The sequence below is a fragment of a genome, unplaced genomic scaffold, assembly GCF_019419815.1.
Source record: "Pyrus x bretschneideri cultivar Hongxiangsu unplaced genomic scaffold, Pyrus_bretschneideri_v1 Contig9, whole genome shotgun sequence".
In the NCBI taxonomy this organism is placed as follows: Eukaryota; Viridiplantae; Streptophyta; class Magnoliopsida; order Rosales; family Rosaceae; genus Pyrus; species Pyrus x bretschneideri.
In genome coordinates this window covers 2119217-2140516 of record NW_025999831.1, presented here as the reverse complement: position 1 = coordinate 2140516, position 21300 = coordinate 2119217, and the positions used below count along the sequence as shown (strand labels likewise).

Genomic DNA, 21300 nt, shown 5'->3' with positions numbered 1-21300 from the left:
ATTTGCGCAGGGCAATTGTATGCTGAATTGAAGGGGTCCTTTCTATTGAGTAATTTCTTGTATTTATAGCACCTCGCTCCTTGATTCCCATTCTGATTTGGATTGGGAGTCCTTGTCCCATCTCACCTTTAACTCAAACAATCCCAGTCCTATTGGGATTCTGAATTCTCCTACTTTTGAGGTTTTATCCCTTGCCGGTCGAGAATCCTGGTTGCGTCAGGATCTCCTCGACCTTTCCTCGTTTATCTGGACTACTTAAGATAGGATCTGGCCGACCCTGCCAGCTGGTCCGAATCTCATTATTTGGCCCATAACATGCGTTATTACCTTGGGCCGAGCACATCCTGCTGCTCGGCCCAATCCTAATATTTTGGGCCCAAACACTAACATACAAAAAGTGTCACTTGAAAGATTTTAACAACAAGACATACATGCAAATACAAGTTATGGAGTATGGAGAAGATCAAGCATCGGATTTAGCATGAGTTGTTCCTATCCAGCATTAGATTTAACTTGGTGAGAGCTTCTTCTTTGCACCACTCAAAAACTGACATTCTTATATCACACCTCCAAAGAATATATATCCCGCCTTCTTGTTTTTTCCCGCAACACCTAGCTATTTGCATGACAGTCAGAAATTCAAATTATTATATGGGCAGGGATGTGATGATAAGGTTACCAAAACAAGAAAACACAAAACAAAATAAAACTGAAAACAAGCATACAAGACATATTCTCCGTCTGAAATTATATAAAGCTGAAGAAGGCAAATGCAGGTGGGTTTGTTTTCCTTTATTAAGCTTGTAGACTCTCAAACGGGTTCGTAATAATCCATCATGTTCGTGTCAATACCATGACTGATCAATTTTTCAGCATACTCGAACAATACCTTTTTTGAGAAGAAAATCTCAACGATATCAGAGGAATTTTATTGATAAGAAAATCTCGACGATATGACGGTATTAGTAGGACATAAACTTTACCCTTCATAAAATAAAAGGAAAAAACAAACATGAAAAAGACGAGAGGACATAAACCCTAGCCCTATAGAAATGAAAACAATAAAGATACAAAGAAAAGAGGGGGGACATGAAACCTAACCCTCTGAAGCCAAACAAAAAAGTCTAAACCTGCAAAATAAGTCGAACAACACCACAAGGTTAGGAAAAAACAAGAAAATGAGACAAACATGCATGGTTGAGATGTACATTAATTTGAGAAGCGAAAGTCAAGTAAGCCGACATAGCTCGAAAACAATGCAGCACGAGCCGTTGGCAGAGGATAATCATGCCATATTAAAGTTGGAGAAGACAAGCCCCTATTAGAGTATTATACTTAAACTATATTGTACGTAATGTTATTATTTCATTCAAACTATGATATGGATCTTATTAATATATATTAGAAATGTGACATATCAACTGCTTATATTATAACACATAAAATGATAATACATCGTAACTATATTTATGCTACACAATAATTTTCCTTGATCACTCAAGGACATTATTTTTTGACACAAAATTTCACAGTTTTTATTGGGGTTTACGACGATAAATGATAATTTGTGCAGGTGCAAAGAAATGAGTTTTGGGACCACGCCAAATTTCAGAGCTGGAATGGTACCTATCGTTGATAATGACGGTCCATTTTCAAAATCAACGACCTTGATTGCTTCAAAATTTCAGAAATTGGATTGCATAGAGTGGCAGTGGTGGAGTTCACTCATTCACAGTGCCCGTACACTTGTGTCATTGTTATCAGTTGCAGAAGATCATCTCTTCAAATTCTTGACCGTTAAATTTTAACAGTTGAATTTTTAACCTAGTTTCTAAGAGCTAAGAACCGCATTACGTAGGATACACTGGAGCATACGAAATAGTCCAACAAAATAATATATTTGGAGCTTAGCATATGTCCATATATAATTGACAGAAGATGCTTAATTTTCAGTGTACCTTTTTTCATGCAGTATATTTTAATTTTTAACAACAATTTGATGATGTCTTGACGGTCCACATAAAATTATTAATTTGTCTTACGTATTATGACATATTCAATCTGCCATCAAGAGTTACCAAAGATTTCCAATAATAGCAAACATGACTTTTAATAAATTATATCACATTATTCATCGCATCTCTTTTATAGGTAAAATTTACTCAGACAAGTAGGTGAGTTATAGATAGATTTTATTAACTTCGACGAGAAGTGTAACATAATGAGATAGATCTCAAATCTGCGAAAATTGTGACTGATAAATGTGGTATCTGACATTACTAAAATAGAAATTAACCCTCCTATAGTAATCCTACTCTAATTAACATGCATTTGGAAATGGGAAATGGGAAATGGGAAACTGTAAACTCACACACACGATTGCAATCTTCACGCGAAAGTGAGATTTTCAATGGGTTGGAAACACGATCTGGTACATCAAGTGTTATAATATAATTTGTTTAAAACTTAAAAAAAGATTAATCAATTATATTATGAAATTTAGTGTACCAAGTTATGTTATCATGAAAAATTTCTCTACAAAATTTGAGAGAGAGAGAGAGAGAGAGAGAGAGAGAGAGAGAGAGAGAGAGTTTAAGCTTTTTCACTATCATTTCTACTACTACTAGTATACATATGTTCTGATTTTCCATTGAATAAAAAAAACAACTAATTAACTGGCGAAGATGAAGCATCATCTTCGTCGTCCTCGTCAGCTTCTTCTTCCTCAATCTGATCTTCTTCACCTTCTAACAATGAAGATAAACAAGGAGTAGTGGCAGTACTTTCAGACTCTTCTTCTATGGAGGAAACACAAGGAGTAGTAGCAGAAGAAGAAGACGACGACAGCGACGAAGAAGAAGTAGTAATACTATTGTAAAAATTAGATAAGGGAGAAGAAGGAGAGTTAATAACACAAGAACAAGAATTACTACTAGTGGTGGTAAATGCTAGACCTACCAAGAGATCAACAAAAGCTCCAACAATATATCCATGATTGCCCTTACCATTCACCCTCAAGTACCAGCACAAAAGCTCTTCAAGATTTTCCCAGTCCTTCAAACCATGAGCTTCCACCATTTCCTCCATAGATTTTCTAAAATCCACAATCGGGTCTGCCGAGTCCATTGACAGAGCCACGCTCTCCTTGAATGGAATGACATTATTAACCCCATTACCACCATCATCATATGGTGCTGCCGGCGCCGCCTCCACTAGCACAGAGCTTGTCTGACCAGCTGGCTCAAAGAAGAGCCTCTCTGACCTCAACCCTTTAATCACACTCTCTATTGCGTCCCCTCCTCCTGCTCCTCCACCGCCTCTAGAATCTTTAGAGGCGGTGGTGAAGCTGGGACACTCGTAAGATGACGAGTTCGTGAAGACCGAGTCTGGTGTGCTATCCACCAACGCCAAATCTGTTGTAGGGTTTGTAGTGTCGAAGTAGGCTGAGTTTATGGTCTTGAAAATATCATTGCCAGTTCTGAAAGAAATGGTTCTGGTTTGAGTACAAGAAGGCCAAGGCCATGAGGAGGAAGAAGAAGAGGAAGATCTTGATATCTCTGATGTGTTCTTGGAGAGAAAAGGGAGCTTCATTTTCTTGCCCATCTGAAAAAAAAAATTCCTGGTTTTGTTGGAGGGATAGGGGAGAAGAAATGAGGCTTTTTTCAAAACTTTGAAATATGAATTTTTGGAGCTGTCAAATGTGGCATTGATGGAGAGTCAGAGGGGAGGGATGTGGGGGGTGGAAGATTATTTAAAGGATTGAGACAAAAGGAAAAAAAAAAAAAATTCATAGTACTGTTCACTTTAACGAAAAATCATATTTTTACACTAAAAAGTTAATTCTGATACTATTTATTTTACTTTTTATTTTGTTATTTTCATTAAAACTCAAAGTTTTCAAGCAATTTTCATTAGTTTTCCATAAATAAAATGGGGGTTGGGGGAAGTTGTGGAATAAGGGAAGAGATCCCCTCTTGGACCTCTCCCACCAAAACTTAGGGATCCTTAAAATTTGATTCAACGGCTACAAACAGGGGACCTTTCTAAAAGTTATAATAATTGTAGCCGTTGGATCAAATTTCAAGATAAATTTGAACTACATTATTATGGGTAGTCCGATGTGAGACTTAGTCCATTCCCCACTTTCTTAATGTAGATAATATAATTTATTAAGAAAAAAAAATAAAAAAGGGGAAGTGGAGAAGTTTTTTAGCATGTTGGAAGCACGACTCAATACACTAAGTGTCGTAATATAAGTGGTTGAAACTTTTTCTTTTTAAGTATTCAACCATTTGTATTATAACATTTGTTGTACCATACCGTGTTACACCGAAAAAACCTCTCTAACTGATGGGGTCATTTTACTCCTTTGTGTTATATTTATCTATATAAAAACAACTTTTAAATTTAATGTTTATTCCATGTTTGGTCATAATTTGTTGTGTTTCAGTTGAGCTCATTGAATAGTATGGTACAGGTTATGTAGAGTGCTTTTATTTCCTAACAGTCATTTATTAAGTGACTTGAAAGAAAAAGAAAGTCTTCTTTTAAGGACATTATTATTTAGCTGTTCACATGTTCGGAGTTATTACTCTCGGGTACCTATGCATATGTAACTCGTGAAAATCATAAAAATAAAAGTTTATACATAAGTGTTAAAACGCTACTTGTCTAGAAGGATTTGAAGTGTTTTCCCTTTTTCTTAGGTACGTTTGATGTAACTCCTTTCCACAACCTATCATGTTGCATATCCTTACACAAATTTGAATGTGTAACTACATTGTTTGCCATAGCACTTGAGCTACAAGCGATACTGGGTGAATTTCTAATTGAATACAAGGCACAAGCACATGCATACGAAGTCCTGTGTAGCGATATTGGCCTGGCTAGCATTACTCTATACGAAAATATCCACAAAGTAACTCTCTATCACGTGCCTTCGCCCCAAACATTACAGCGACAAGATTGAGACCCTAGAGAGAGAGAGAGAGAGAGAGAGAGAGAGAGAGAGAGAGAGAGAGAGTGAGAGAGTGAGAGAGTCATTTATTACTTCATATCTTTCTCATGGATTGGTGGGAATTCTCATCTCTCTCCTCACAACAATAAGGAAAGATCAATCAATGAGAGAGGGGAACAACTGCCAATTGTCATGGCAGGAGTTGTATGAACCCTTCAACAGTTGTTTATGTGCGTTTAATTTCTGTGTATTTAGAATCAGATTATCTGAGTTTGATAATTATAACACTGTTATTATAGTTGATTCTTATAACGTTGTTTTTGTAGCGTTGAGATCAATTTGATTCATGTAACATTGCTTTTGCTGTTGAAACTTAATTCTGAATAATTTTGTTTTTGTGGTGGTGGATAACACCATATAGCTGTAAGAAGTGTATTAGGTAAAGAAACACTCATAAGCAGTGTTTGAAATTTTTTCGATACAGTCGATATTTCTGTAGGAATATCGGAAAAATCAGAGAAAGATACAAAGGGGGTGTTGTAGTCTAAACTTCATCCCATATGGGAGAAATTTTTAAATTTCGCCTAAAATTGACAGATTTCGTCGATATTTCCAATATATTGTTTAAATATTGGAGAAATTGTTATATTTCATTTAAATCAGTATTTAAAATTCCTTAAAATTTCATTTTAAATTTACATCATTTGCATTGAAAACAACCGATATCAATATTTCGATATTTCTATCGATATCGATATTTTAAACATTGCTCATCAGACTCATATACTAAAGGGAACTTTAACGAAAAACTCCTGATATTGTTCACTTTAACGAAAAACTACATTTTTACACTAAAAAGTCAATCATAGTACTATTCACTTTACCCTTTATTTTGTCCTTATTGTTAAATCTCAAAGTTTTAAACCATTTTCATTAGTTTTTCTTATACTAAATTCACGACTAAACTAGACTCATAAATTTTGGCCCACAATACAGAAGAGTCCTGGACCCTTGAATTTAATGGTGCATTTGGTTTGTTCTACGCCTCCAAAAGTAGGTCACATCCATCGGTTTAAAAGTTTAAACTCATTTTCCTAAGTTGTACTTGTGCATAGGATTCAACTATTAAGTCAATCCTAAGGTTGACATCTACTGATCTTTGTTGACACACCATGCCCATATCAACTATATAGTATAGTATATGCTGGTCCACAACAACTACATATGCAATGCAAGCACCACAAATTCGATAGCTAGTTGTCATTGATTGAGAATGCTTAAAATTTAGTTGAGGAGATCTCAAATTCGACTCAAATGAATAAAACGGAATGTTTGCCTAGTGAAAAACGTGTTCATTCTCTTCGCTCAACGCGTGAGTTCGAGCCACCACCAAAGCATTCGGTAATGTTAAACCTAGGTATTTGCACAATTATGTGCGTAGTTGTTCTCTTGTTAGACTCAAATAGTACGTTAATTCAACGAACTGAAAAAAGTGGCCCATTACATTAATTATGGAGCCCAATGCTCTCGGGTGGGTCCGTAAGGTGTCTATCCTGCTTACCCATTGTAGCAGCGTAACTTTGTTATGAATAAACTTTCTCTTTCTAAATATCTGACCATTTGTTATGTAAAAAAAATAAAATCCTCGATTTAACATAACATGTTAAATTGTTTGATCCTTTATCCTTATATGGTATTGCACTGACAAAGAAATAGAGTATGCATAGGAGGGTCCATTGCATTAATCTGAATTGTGTAAGTGGTCCTTTAACTATATCCACAAAAAGATGTTTAACCTAACAATGATAAGATGCTCAATTCACAAAACTTTACCTACACCAAGCAACACAACAGTATAATACAGCTAATCATACCCCACTTTTCTTGTGACTCACCTCCCCCGTGGCCATTCCCTCCCCTCTCCCGCTCGCATGGGTCATGGACTCATGGCCCTGGTTCTTGGAACCTAATCCAATCAAGCGTGACATTGACAGAACTAAACTGCTGAAAGGACGCTAAGCAATTCCAAGACAAAACTAAGTACTGTTCTGCAGCTTTACATCTTCAATTATAATGCAAAAACAAGCATTTGATAGCATTTTTACTAAATACATCCTTCTTCTCCTCTTACATCCCCATTTAATCTCGACTGATATTTTCGTTTGATTTATTGAATTTAATTCTGACAAACGAATCGTATTTATCATGCTCGTGTCATATCATTTATCCTAATAGATTTTGTCGTGTCAAACTCGTTATCTTAACAGATTCTTAACAAGTGACGCAGTAACGACCCGATTCGTTAACGGATTGTGTCGTTTCGTGTCTAGATTTCGCAAACGAATGTCTTATCGGGTTCTTAACAATAACTCAATAATGACTCGACATGTTAATGTGTTCTTAACTAATTAACAAATAACGACCAGACTCGTTAACAAGTTGACCAGAAACCCATTGTGTTAGTGTCGTTTCGTGGCCTAATTGGATCTAATGGTTGATTGTAAAAGACTTGTGTGAAAGGGTAAAAGGGTGTGTAAAAGTTAGCTCCCTATCAAAGAGAAAAAAAAAAAAAAAAAACCTGAACCTTGTAATGAGAAAAGGCCACCAAAACAACTTCATAACTAAGAATCAATAACAAGGATGACAAAACAAACTTAAACCCTTTTTTTTTTCTCTTCGAATATAATTTGTTTTCGGAAAATTTTTCTGTGGAGGTAGGGTTTGGGAGGAGGGCCACCTTATCCTTCTGAATCCTTGTCTTATGGGGACCAAAATTTACAGCTTGTGGTGCACAAGAAATGCAAGAGCACATGCAGTTGATGTGGCTTTTGATTAAGAAACTCCTAACTGTACTTTGGCTGCTTTGATTTTACATTTCTAATTAATGGGATGGAGATGCATTGTGTGTGTGGCCATGTGGGTGGCTTCGCCATAATTTTCGAGTACTCGACGAAATAAACGGACAAGTCATAACACAACTGCAGTTTTATAGCAAAGAACAGGAGGACATCAATCATTGTACAATTTCATCCTAAACATCAGTAATGTTTTCTCTGTCTGTCTTTCCATAGAAACACGCGAGAATAATTCACTAAGTGCTGAAGGTAGGGCGTATGTTAAGGGTGCTATTTCTTGTCCTCCCGGCAAACATTTAGCTCAATAACTCAAGGGAGATTCAAGATACAGTACCATTGCTTCTGGAAAAGTAACAAAATAGCTAGGCTAAGTTAATTACTCAGTCCAGTTGTAGATTGTTACCTTTTTCATTTGACCGTCCATGGTGTTCATCTTCGCTGATATCCCTAATCCTAGCGCAACCAAACATCTTTCTTCAGAACAAGTCGCAAACATCTGATTCCACATCTTGTCTAATCTGGCCAGTGGAGAATAAAAAAGGATCATTAATCACAGATCAATGACAGTTCCAAGCGGAGGAAAACATCATTAAGCAAAACAAACAGAAAACAAGTGCCACAGTTGTCATGTAAGTTGATCGAAACAATTTCTTGATTACAACTGCAGCCCCACCCAAAATTTTTAGGGGAACATTCCCATTAATATCGGACCCTGTCCCTAATGGAAAAGACCGACCATCCCTCATCCCTCCCTTTATCCCCCACACAGCTCACTTGTGGCTTCAACTTATTCATAGGAAGAAGAAAAAAATCAAGTTATTCGTAACCAAAACATTTTTGTAAGCATATATAAGAATCCTGCAACAAATATCTGAGACTCAGCTTACCTTAAGGATCAAAGTGACCATGTATACCAATACGTCAAACCCGAAAAGTAATGAAAATGCTCTAATAGAAGTAAAAGTATATCCCATTTACGTAAACTGACTGCTGCTTATGTACCACAAAAATCAGTGACAGTCTACCGATATCTTTTTCCGTATAAGGAGATGGTCCGGTTCTCTGTAGTCTATATGCAGCACCTGCACAATTTTGGCATCCATTACAAACATGTCATCAATCATTTTTCACCCTTTGCACTTCCACATGAAAGCGTGCAGCTGCTGATCCCGTCCAATTCTTACTGCAATGTTTGGATCTCTGCATTTTGGAGAAACAAATAAGCATGAAAATAGAGTGTACAACTTAGCACCAGCCACGACTCTAGTGCCCTGATACTCCAGGCACCAATATAATTTGGTACCTCTGTTGAATGTGATGCGATATTGAAAGCAATACTACGGCAACCAACATGGCCACACTGCACATAAATACAAAAACATATGTTGAAAGACAATTGGAAGAATGGGATCCAGCTACTCTGCAGTTCCCATGCTAATGGAGAAAGCTAGTTGAATCCAAACAATAGAAATGTGGCACATCCGAATTCAACGGGCCAGCGCCTTGTGATGGTTCAACTTCAGCTAAAGAAATGGTCCTCTACATTTGTTGTACAAGTGGAGATTCTTTTCCAACTTAATACAGTTTTTCTTGATGCAATACTTACCCATGCAGGACAAGGCTGGTTGAAATCCAAGTGTGGTTGAATCAATGGGGCTGGCAAAATTTGAAGGTCCAAAATAAAGAACTGATCATTCTCATTTGTTGTCAAAGTGCAGAGTCATTTTCCATCTTAATAGATTAATGGTTCCGGATCAGCACAAATTTCCTTGGTGAGTACTGAGGCGCAAACCATCGTACCTAAATGAATCTGATTCTAAGTAGCAACAAAACCCAAGCACAAGCACAAGGAAATGGCTTGAATTATAACAAAACCTGAACTTGTGATCAGAATAACAGTCAAAACCCAACAGATATGAGGAAAAATAATTAACGCAAGGGTTTTAGTTACCTTCAACTGCTAAACCAAATTACAGGAACCTTTCAACTATGGGTAAAAGTAGCTGAAGGTTTTGAAAGTTAGGTAATCTACCAGAAGCGTAAGATCAAATCTGGGGTAAATAAATCCAAGTGTGCAAGAAAGGCTACCTTAATTTACCCTAGCATCAATATTTGACTGAAGAAGAAAAAAAGATAAATGTTTTAAGTCACAGATATGAACGTGCTGTGCAGAGTACTTCAAGATATATCCACAGAAGACAGTCAAGGACCCCTCAGAACAATAACTCTGTTAACAAGATAGAGATTACAGAAAGCAAGCAGACTATATATGAACTAAGATTTATGGAGTTAAATGTGACCATAAAAAGTAATAACAGTTAAAAAAGAACCGTCTGCATTTAGAATCAATCGAAAATAACCATGTTTATGGAGCTAAATGTGATAGAAAAAGATATAGTTGACAGGCCTGGTGGAAAAAGATATAGACTTGGGCTCCCTCCCGCTACTAAAACTAGACCAAAACGTAAAAAGATGTTGACTACAAATAGCAGGACCTGATAGAAGACCACATCAAATTTAGCTTCAAATTAAAAAAATATTCACTTCCTAAGTAGATGGCATGCTCAAAAAATCAACCTGTTTATGGTACAGAATTGACACACACAAATGCATATATGGATTGCCTGCATGGATAATCACACAGGTGCATGTGTATAGATATCATATATAAATTCTACAACTTTAGTCAGAAACATTCAGTGCTGTTGCTCCAGTCAAAACCAGTCAAGTCCACAACTGTCCATTTCATGTTTATTTTTATCAAGTGTTTTAATTTTCAATATAGGATACACCTGTATCGAAATATATGTGAATGTATAATTGTATGTGGGGGGTGGGGGGGGGGGTTACCTGAGGAAAAGGTACAGTGCTAGACGTAACTCAAAACCAATTGGCCACAGAAATTCAAAGAAAATTGACAGAATCCGAAACTACCATTCTTACAAGCCAAGTAAGAAGGATCACGAACTAGAAGGAAACCCCATGTGTCACAAGCCATGACCTTTTAACTTATCATGCTGATGACTAGAAAAGTCAGAATGCATATGTAACGTAAGTTAAACCCCAAGTACTAAACAATATACTGATATGGATGAAAGTTCAACACCAATTCAAGATGCGACAACAGATTTTTATTGATAGCAATAGCTAAGGGTATTGTGAAGTAAGGGGAGAGCCATTATCAGTTCTGAACACATCATTAGAGAAGCAATGATATATTTGCAGACATTAAAATCATGTGTCACAAGCAATGGTCTTTAACTGCTCATGCCAACGACCAGAAAATTCAGAAGGCATATTTATGGAAGTTAAACTCAACTACTAGACATCATAATGACATGAGGATGAGGATACAAACCATAAAAAGTGGTTATGTTCTTTCTTTGTGTGTATGGACAACGCAATAGATGATACAATCTGCATTTGTATATAACAGAAATGAGAATGAGGATGAGGAGGCAGGTAGACTATCACCAAGAGCCTTCATTTGCCTCCATTGTGGTATAACAGGACGTTGCTTTTGTAGTCAAAAGGAAACCTGTTAATAACTCATATCCCCAAATTCCAGATGCAACACTCCTGGAAAGATGATCAGTCATCAAACCAATCAAATCACTATCATCGAAGTTAGTTTTTATACTAGAGCTTTCTATTGCAGTGTTTTCATACTGGAACTATTGCTTTCGCTACTATTTCCAATTCTGCCACAAATCTAATCCTAGCTGCTGGAATGCATTAACCGATAAATTGCTATAGGAGTCAACATAAATATCAAATGTAACGCATCACAGATGTATGATCCAGATTAGTAACGAAACAACAATTGAAAATTAACTGTTATAGGACAATTTCATTGTAGGGAACAGGTGAGGTTTTCTGATACATAATAATCATTCATCTTCCAATAGTTTTGGAAGTCAATAGGCAACTGGAAGGAAAGAGCATATAATTGACATTACAAGATGTGGTCCATATAGAATGAACTATTACAACTACATTGTGAGCAGAGGCTGAAAGGCTGCTTGCTAGTCTTCTGGCCTTGATAGGAACCACAATATTGACTACGTTCAATGATTGACCGAGTCATACACATAATCTCACACTATGTTTACTGACGTCATTAACTAGCGCACTAAGTTCAATCAAGTATTAAATGGTTTAACTGATTTGTTCACATTACTGATAACTACATTTTCCCTTTTGACCGCCATAGCCATATTCCACTCTCGACAACCTTACCAAAAGTCCAAGCATTCTTAAAGAATTCAATCATCTAACTAGTCGACAACAATAGAGGTATACAATTCCTATGACAATGACCTGCTTCAGGAACCCATTTAATACTTGAAAAGTATTAACTGTTTCTGTTGTTTTTATGTACCAAGAGAATCCAGCTTCAGGAACCCATTCAACCCATCAGAATTCTCTTCTAATCACTTATATATACTCTAAAACAATTCATATAGAACCCCTACAAAAGACCAATTAACCTTCCCTTTCTCTATAATCCCGAATTCGACAGTCTACACTCCAGTGGAAAATTCCGAATTTGCTAAACCCACAACCCCACCACACCACAATCCTTTTTCCAAACATCTCCAAAGTTCCTAATTCTATAAGCTTCCAAACCCATCAATTATCACAAACAGATATGCACAAAAGTAAATTAAGGATCAGAAATACCAAAAGATCGAATGCAAAACCAACAACTGCGAAGAATTAATAAGAGCCTAATAATATTGATGAAACCAAGTCATGTGTACAAAATTTACTTAAAAGAGAGAGAAATCTATAAGCAATAGATTCCAATGAAAATATCAAGAAACCTCTAGACCATACAAAATGCCAGCATACTGCTCGATCCCATTCTTCGGAAAGTAGACCTCTCTGATCCTCTGGAACGCGTGCAGGGTCAGCAGGCTATCCGACCCGGCCTGGTGGCTCTTACCGGCAACCCGCTCCACATTCAGTGTCTGGCAGACCCGGTCCAACCCACCATAGAGGCTGGCGCAGAACCTCGTCAGGTGCTTCACGTCGTACACTCCAGACCCAAAGAAAATCCTCACGTAATTCAAGAACACCGACAACTCGTCCGGCAAGACTCGCTGAGTCAACACCTTGACCAGGTACCCAAAATCGTAGACGCTATGGAACGTGACCCAGTTAACGGCATCGTTGCAGACGAGCCCCGACGACATCATCAGCGCCGCGAACCGAACCGAGTCTACCCCGAAATCCCGGTTCCGCTCGAAATCGATTCCCTGCCGGCGAAGCAACTCTACAGAATCGTGCGCGTGGGCGTCCCGCGCGACGTCGAAGTCCCGGAAATTGAATTCCCAGATATACAGATTCTTGGTCCCCAAATCCGGCAGATTCCCACTGTCGTCCGAGAGGGTGAGGCCCACCTGGATCAGATTGAGGCGATCGACGTTGGCCTTGAGCATGAGGTAGTGCGCGGCGGGTTCGCGGTGGCGGAAATTGGGGTCATTAGGGTCGAGTCGGACCACGACGCCCGGGAACTCGGTGTCCATGGAAATCAAGGGGAAATCGTCGATGACGGATCGAATCAGTTCGAACTCGGACTCGAGGTTATCGGACCATACCGAACGGATCAGGATGTCTCGCGGCGACGGAGGCTTGGGTGGCGGGGGGCCGGATGATGACATCGCATAGGTTCGTCCAGATCGGATTGCGAAATCGGATCCGAATCGACGATTGTTTGTTACTGAAATTAAATAATCAATAAAAACGATGGCGGAATTTGGTTAGGGTTTGATGGATGATTTTGAAAGAGGAACAAGAAAAAAGGGGGCCGTTTTATACAGAATCGATAGTTTAGAGAGAGAAAGTAGAGGGAGGGAGACGTGAGACGTGGGGCAATCGTGTATTTTTAATAATTTATTAACCTTTGTTCTCTGATTTGTTGCGGAATACTAGTTTTTATTTATTTTTTATATTTTTATTAGAATTAAAAAAATGTTTGGTGATTGGTTAGTTTATATTTTATTTTGTGAATATTGTATGACTGAAAATTAGACTTGAGAGAAAAATAAATAGCTAAAGTAGGGAGGTGGTGGGGCCCAAAAACTGTGGGCCCACTTGGGTTTGTCGTGTTGTGGCTGAGTCCAAAGTGATTAGTATAGAGATTTTTCAATGTGACTAGAACACGAGGTTGTATACTACGTGTTACTATAGCAATAGTAGAATATGTATCCTAAAAAGTTAATAACTTTAAAAATACAATTTCCGACCAATTATATAAAGACACGTGGTCTACCATCTATATTCCCGTCACAATAAAAAAAAATCTGATTAGTGGGGTGAATTGGGTGACGTGGACATATAAAACAGGTGTGTAGTTAATTATTAAGTGCAATTTATCCAAATAATACATTGAAAATTTGAAGAATCATATGATCAGTCGTCTGCATGTTGATTATGTCTCGAACTTGTCTATTCATACTTGTGAGATATACAAAATAGAACGAAGGTGTTGCCCTACACATATGAATGCCACTATCATTTAGGCATATTGGTGATGTACATGGTGTCACAATAAAACCGACGATAGGATTGAAGTAAGAGTTATGGATCTCCTAAAAGAAACGAAAGCCGAACCTTCTGTTCAAAATTTTCCGTTAGAAGTTTTAGTAGAACGAAAATAATAAGAATCAAAATTTCCAATCCAACTTGTGTTTTTAATTGCGAATGAGAGTGGAAAACAAAACTAAGAGTTTATTCGGCACTAACAGAAGAAAGAAATAAAGACAAAACATACGTAGAAGAAGCTTTTGACTTTGACAAGTCGGCAGTGTGTTGGACAATGCAAAAAATGTGCTCAGAAATTAACAAGGTAAAGTCGGCACTGAATGTGAAAGACGTGTGCCAAAATTGCCAATTAATAAAATAAAGTATTTTTCCAAGTTGTCACATGCTTTGTTACCTCGTGTTTGAGCTGTTGCTGACTCATTCTTCATGGATTTGTACTTTTCCGGCTAGTTTATAACATAAAAACTTAAATAATATGAATTTAAGAGTTTTAACAAAAAATTCGCGGTACTGTTTATTTTAACGAAAAATCACATTTTTACACTAAAAAGTCAAACCGGATACTATTCACTTTACCCTTTATTTTGCCCTTATCGTTAAAACTCAAAGTTTTCAAGCCATTTTCATTAGTTTTCCTTATGAATTTACCATTATTGTGACGTTTCATGTGAATAATTTGCATCATGTGACAAAAAGCTTACACATACTATTTTTTTTATATGAAGCGCCACAATAACGGTATACTGTTGAAATATCTTACATCGACCGTATATATGAAAAAATAATAGCTTAAATATCCTAACTCCACTCTAACTATATCATGCAAGTAGGGCCTTCTGTCTCTCTGATAATTCTACATGTACCAAGGCCACCGAATCAAGTGATTTATGCCTTTAAAATTTCATCTAACGGCAAAAAATTACTATAGCTTTTAAGGGATCAAAACAAGTAGGCTGTTAGATGAAATTTCGAAAGTTCGTATCACTTCATCCGGTGACCTTGGTGGAAGAGATCTGGAGATGATCTCTTCTCTGAAATGGAGAGCATAAGTCCAACACCAAGCAACAAATACTAGATATTGGAAAAGGATACTCGTTGGATCCTTTTCCTAAAGATCTCATGATCATGGCCGTATATCGTGCGATCAGTTTTCGTTAGGTATTATTTATATTTAATTTTAAATTTTAAATTTTAAATTATTTCTAATTGCACAATGTACGATAAATGAACGAAGAAAAATGATCCGTTTTCCCTATATATTTGCCAGCAAACAAGTTGTGATGATTGGGTCACCTAACTGTACACGTTTTAGGATACATCCCACTTAGTTGCAAAAACCCAAATTCAATCAATGCTGACCAAAATTTTGAATTATTATTCACAGCTAAGCTCTTGATTCACGTATAAGCAACAATACATAAACATATATATATATATATATATATGTATATGTCCAGAATAAATTGAATAATTTACTAAATTCAGGTTATATTGATATTTTAAGAAGGAAACAAAGACCAACATCTAAATTTTATTTCAAGTTAAAGCCGAAAGACGAATTACTTAAAAAGTGTTGATATTTTAACGACTAATATATCTTCCACCTATAATACACATTGAATCTAACGAGTTTTCAATACATGCCTAATCACCAAACGTTGCATGCTTCGGATCAAATTTGTGTCGAAATCCAAATCCATTATTTTAGGAAAGTGTTCATCTCTGGATCCCTTTCTCCTAATCCACCAAGTCCGGGGATACGGGTCATTGAAATTTGATTTAACGGCTAAAGTTATAACTTTTAAAGTGAGCCCCTGTTGGATCAAATCGGATTCTTGAACTTGATGAATTAGGAGAAAAGGATCCAAAGAGGATCCCTTTCCATTATTTTAAATCCTTTAGTATCCAAAAAACCTTTAACCTCCAACACTAGTTGAGATTTGAACAACAAAAAATTTGCGTCTTGATATTTTTTTTTTTTAAATTTGGAAATGAGATTTGAACAAACAAAATCTGTCAATTTCCCTACAAAACAGTTGAATATCCTACATTAGTTGGCGTCATTGTCGAAAAACACAAAACATATACCCTCAGGTTAGCTCGAGTGGTGAGGGAGAGCGAAGGACGAGTTAGAACAATGATAGATCCAGAGTTCGAATTCCTTCAATATAACCCAAAAAAACACACAAAACACATCCTAAAGAGACCATTGGAATCTACAAAGTGACATTACAAGATTTTCATCGAAACCTCGAAAAAAAAAGGATAAGGGAGGACAAAATGACTAAAGCAGCCGCAAGGGAGTAAACAACCAATTCAGAAAATTGTTGAACGCATCATCTGCAAGTTACAATTGGCAATTGCTAACCAAATGGAGGCTCAAACTGATTACAACAAGATCGTGGTAGATGGTGATCGGACCTCAGTTGTCTTGAAATCCCACTACTATACATCTCAAACAATTTACTTTGGACTAACGCACAGATAACAGACGAAATATACAGTTACCTTTTAACAACACAATGAGTACCCGATTCAAAGCTAAACACGCTTACAACCGCAATTTTCATTCATGGAACAAGGTGTTTGATTTACCGGCCCACTTTTAAAACATACTGCTTGCAATTTGATAAATTTTACCCTCAAATTAACAAAAAGAAATAGAAAAAATCAGAACGAATAAGATGAAAGATGAGTATATATACAGATAAAGGGTAGAAGATTCCACTTAAAGGGTATGTTAAACGTTTGACACACACCAAATCCCATTAATGAAACAGCATCCCTTCAACACAGTTCGACAAAACAAGAAATCAAAACAAAGGCGAAGCCATGGAGAGGTAACAGGAGAAACTTTTTGGGCACTCCCCTGCGTGTTCTTAACATAGGATCAACGAGGGCATTACAAGCTATATATTGCATATTGCAGATGCAATTTGATCCATGATGATAACTATACGGTCTTGAAAGCTAGAAGTAGGTACCTTCTGGAGGCTGGACCAACTTCCGGTTATGTGGGGCAGCCATCTCCTTTTTCAGTTGTGTAAGTATATCCTCCATGGTGTACTCTCGCTGCCAGTTTGCAAGAAGTCCAAACTTCTTCGGTTCCACCTATCAGATATGATGCACTCAGATATTGTCAAATCAAATATCACTAATTATATCCATGCAGACTGAATTTTCAATAGTCAGACACCAGGTCCAAAAGTCACAGGTTTACTGTTCTTATAATCATACTCAAAATCTTTACAATCCCGTGATTGTTTGTGATAGTGATTGTAAATGACCATAAAGTATCTTAATTCTTCTTTGCCCCAAAACAAAAGACAAATATACATGACATAATGCATGGGCGTAACCCTTCTATCTCCTTTTGTGCTTGTGAAAAGGAGAAGGGGGTTTGACCACCAGAAATGGGTGTGAATAATGCCAAGTGTAAATCACTAGATGTTGTGAGAAAAAGACAATGCGAACCACGAAGCAATAGATTACAAGCCAAGTATGTAATAAAATTTTAACCATACCACTCCAGTTTCATGGTTAACACAAGTCATGTTAACCCGAGAATGAAAACGAACAGTTGGTGCCTTCTCTGGGTAATCTTTATCACAGAACAGTTTCAACTGATAGATCCGACCTTCATGTACAGTCTGGAAAAAAGGAGGAAATATTGCATTAAACAGAAAATACATAGAAAAGCATATTTTTATTGTTTTGGTATGCTAAAACACCTTTGGGAAAAGAAATGTTGCCTGAATAATAGAAAGAATCATCTCCAAAAGGTTTTCTGTTATATTTAAAGGTGGCCAAAAAAGGGCTTCCTTCTTTTATTTGCGAGATTTGAAAAGACCATGTCCAATTCCCGCTCCCAGAAATGCACCTTCCTTTACCAAAATAGATAAGTAAAGAAAAAAGAGACTGGACAAGTAAAGTCGGTTTTTAAGCGGGAACAAGTAACTTGCACCAGCTGTTAAAACAGTGATTTGTACTCAGCATTTGCTGAAATATGCAAATATATTAGTTAGTTTAGCCCAAGCTGAACACTAAACAGAGATCCTATCACTCAAATTAGTTGGTAGAATCTGGTCTGCTTTCCACAACCACAAGTCCTTTCAAAGTCTTAAAGCAGGGACTACTTCCACCAAATTTAAATAGACTTATCTTAAATTTGGGAGAGATCACAAATGCAACACAATCTTCTCCGATAAGCACACATGAAACACATAATCTGCCAAAACAAACTTTAAACAGGAACATGACATAATCTAAAAGAGAAGTGAAATTTACATTGTGGGGACCGATGATGGTGCCAGTCCAAGAACGCATGTAGATGTCATCTCCGTCATCCATCCCATAGCTGACAGTGCCGTCCCCAATACCCTTTTCTCCACGTTCAAGTTCCTCCAGCAATCTGAAGTTTCGTGGAACTGCAAGAAAACTCAAGGGTTATACACGGTTGAAAGTATAAGGGAACATAACCTAGCATTATGAATTATATATTCCTTTATTCACAGTTTTCGGAATGATAAACACAAACACAACCACAAACCTATATGCAGAGAAAACAAATCATGCTTGGATTGAGCGCAAACTTAGTTGGAAGCCTCAAATTTCAATGGATAATAACTAGAAAAAAAAGTTCAAAGACAAAAACTACTTTGGTTTATAATCTACACAAAATATAAATTGAATATACAAAAAAAATTGATTTTTCCTCATAAATGCTCTAGACAAAGGCGAACACAAAGTTCAATCTTACATTTCAGGGTTAAAATACTGCAGCCACAAAATTATTCAGAAATGAGCTTAATATTTTGATTGCAATAACACGAATGAATAAACATTATAAAGAAAAACACACAATTAAATGAAATTTAACAAAAACCCCAGGTGAAAAATCAATAATTTAATCAACTACAGGCCAAGGTCACCTACCCACATGCGAAATCACATCAAACGGGGCATAAACCCCAAAATCAACAAAAACCCATTTGCACACTCGGTCAAAATTACACAAGAACAAAAAGATCAACGCAGAATTCAATCAAACGACGACATGGGTTTTGATAGACTCACCCACGACACTCGATCCTCCTGAGCCCAGCGTCATAGATGATGATCAGTTGGGTGGGTGGGTGGGGGTGGTTTCTCAGATGGAGGTGCCGAGATCTAGCGGAAGGGAGAGATAACGGAGGAGGGCGGAGGGGGTCGGACCGGCGGAGGGTGAGGAATTTGAGAGAATCTGGAGAGAGACTAAGGCGACGAAGGCAAAGTGGGAATAAAAGAGAGTCGAGGGCAATAGGGATTTTGTTAGGTTACGAAGAAAGATGATGGGTTGGGATTTTATGCATTTTTGGGAATTAAGTGCGACTCTTTCTTTGCAACTTTCTTAGAGAAGTATTATTAATATTTTAAAAATCTTATTATATATTTTTTGTGTATTTTTATTTTCAAATATAAAAAATTTAAAAATGTATAATGAGATTTTTCAAATACTAATAACAATTCTTTCTTATTTTGCATTTTGAAAATAAAATAACATAAAACAAAAGTAAAATATTGTTTTGAATCACAATTTTACATAATTTGAGAGCATCTCCAATATTAAAATTTAAATAAAGTTCCCACAACCATATAATTCTTAAATAGAAAAATAAAGAGCAATGGATCGAATAGTTATTTATTATTTTAATATGTAAAGAGATTCGTAAAGTACTTTGAAGTTGTTATGTTTGAGGGATTAAATTGGAGGCGACCGATCCAATTTTTAATGGAAGAAGATGCTCTCCTTGCGCAAGCTGCAGAGCAGACATGACGAGAAAGCGTCAAAAGCAGCCATGACGAGAAATTTAATTCTCAAATAAAGTTACTATTATGGTAAAGGATTACTCGTAAGACGTTAATTAATAATATTATTTCACGATGGATTAGCGAACGATATTTAAAAGTCTCTTATTATGAAGGTAATATTCTTTAAATGCAAGATGATCTTTTGATTAAAGAGTCCTCAAATGCTATTACAGACTTTATATCAATGTGTCAGTCATTTATCCAAAAACGGTTATAACGGTAACAAAAGATAGTATTAATGTTTTCTAATCGAGAAGCCAAATCTGATGTGGCATGACATAGATTGACATCTTTCTCCCTTGTTGCCAAATTTGACAGCACCTTCGGATTTTTTTAATTAATTATTAAATGCTTTTTATTAATTTTTTATTGGTTTAAACCATTATCCTTTTGTTTCTTTTCATTCCCAATGTAATATATATGAATTATTATTTTATGTTTAAAATTTGACATATCGGTTGGAGATCAAAAGTTTAAAAGATACCAAAGTGCCACGTAAGCCTTCAAATTTAAGGGGGTGTATTTAATTGGGATTTTAAGAGATTTTAATTCTTTTAATGAATATAGGGGTATTCAATCAGGATTTTAAGTGATTTTCTAAAATTCAAAGTGTATCCAATTAGAATTTTAAGATAATTTATTAAAATCCTTAGAAATCTAGTTGTATTCAATTAGGATTTTAAAGAAGTTTATAACATTTTAGGTGTATTCAATTAGAAATTGATTTTAAAGAATTTGTTAAAGTTGAGGAATTAGAAGGAATTTGAGAGAGTTCGTAATGTTTTTTAAGCATCCACAAATCTCACATCTCCTCATGAGATTTTGAGGGAATTGAATCGAAATTTTATATAAAATCTTTATAAATCAATTAAACTGCATAAAAATCCATGGACTTATAAATCCATTAAAATCTCTCAAATTCTCAATTGAATACATCCTCTAAATTTTAGATTTAAAATTTAACATCTCTTTTGAGATGATCTTATTATTGAAGGCAATATTCTTTTAAATGCAAGACGGTCTTTTGATTAAAGAGTCCTCAAATGCTATTACAGACTTTATAAACACGTGTCAGTCATTTATCCAAAA

At 36.3% G+C, this 21300-nt stretch overlaps 3 protein-coding genes across 3 annotated transcripts; all 3 read right to left on the bottom strand.

The window, feature by feature from the left end:
• Window positions 1-2586: 2586 nt before the first annotated feature.
• On the bottom strand, window positions 2587-3747 carry LOC103941318 (transcription repressor OFP15-like). The gene has a single exon (XM_009351508.3). The coding sequence runs from the start codon at window positions 3601-3603 to the stop codon at window positions 2668-2670; it is 936 nt and encodes a 311-aa protein (XP_009349783.1). The 5' UTR covers window positions 3604-3747; the 3' UTR covers window positions 2587-2667.
• Window positions 3748-12529: 8782 nt separating this feature from the next.
• Window positions 12530-13662, bottom strand: LOC103941298 (probable CCR4-associated factor 1 homolog 11). The gene has a single exon (XM_048576572.1). It carries the CDS (start codon window positions 13476-13478, stop codon window positions 12630-12632), a length of 849 nt encoding a protein of 282 aa, XP_048432529.1. The 5' UTR covers window positions 13479-13662; the 3' UTR covers window positions 12530-12629.
• Window positions 13663-17041: 3379 nt separating this feature from the next.
• Window positions 17042-19669, bottom strand: LOC103940818 (ubiquitin-conjugating enzyme E2 variant 1D-like). The gene is made up of 4 exons (XM_009351001.3): window positions 19438-19669; window positions 18649-18788; window positions 17886-18011; window positions 17042-17472 (listed from the first exon to the last, which is right to left on the bottom strand). The coding sequence occupies exons 1-4, from the start codon at window positions 19469-19471 to the stop codon at window positions 17332-17334; spliced, it is 441 nt and encodes a 146-aa protein (XP_009349276.1). The 5' UTR covers window positions 19472-19669; the 3' UTR covers window positions 17042-17331.
• Between the last annotated feature and the right edge of the window lie 1631 nt (window positions 19670-21300).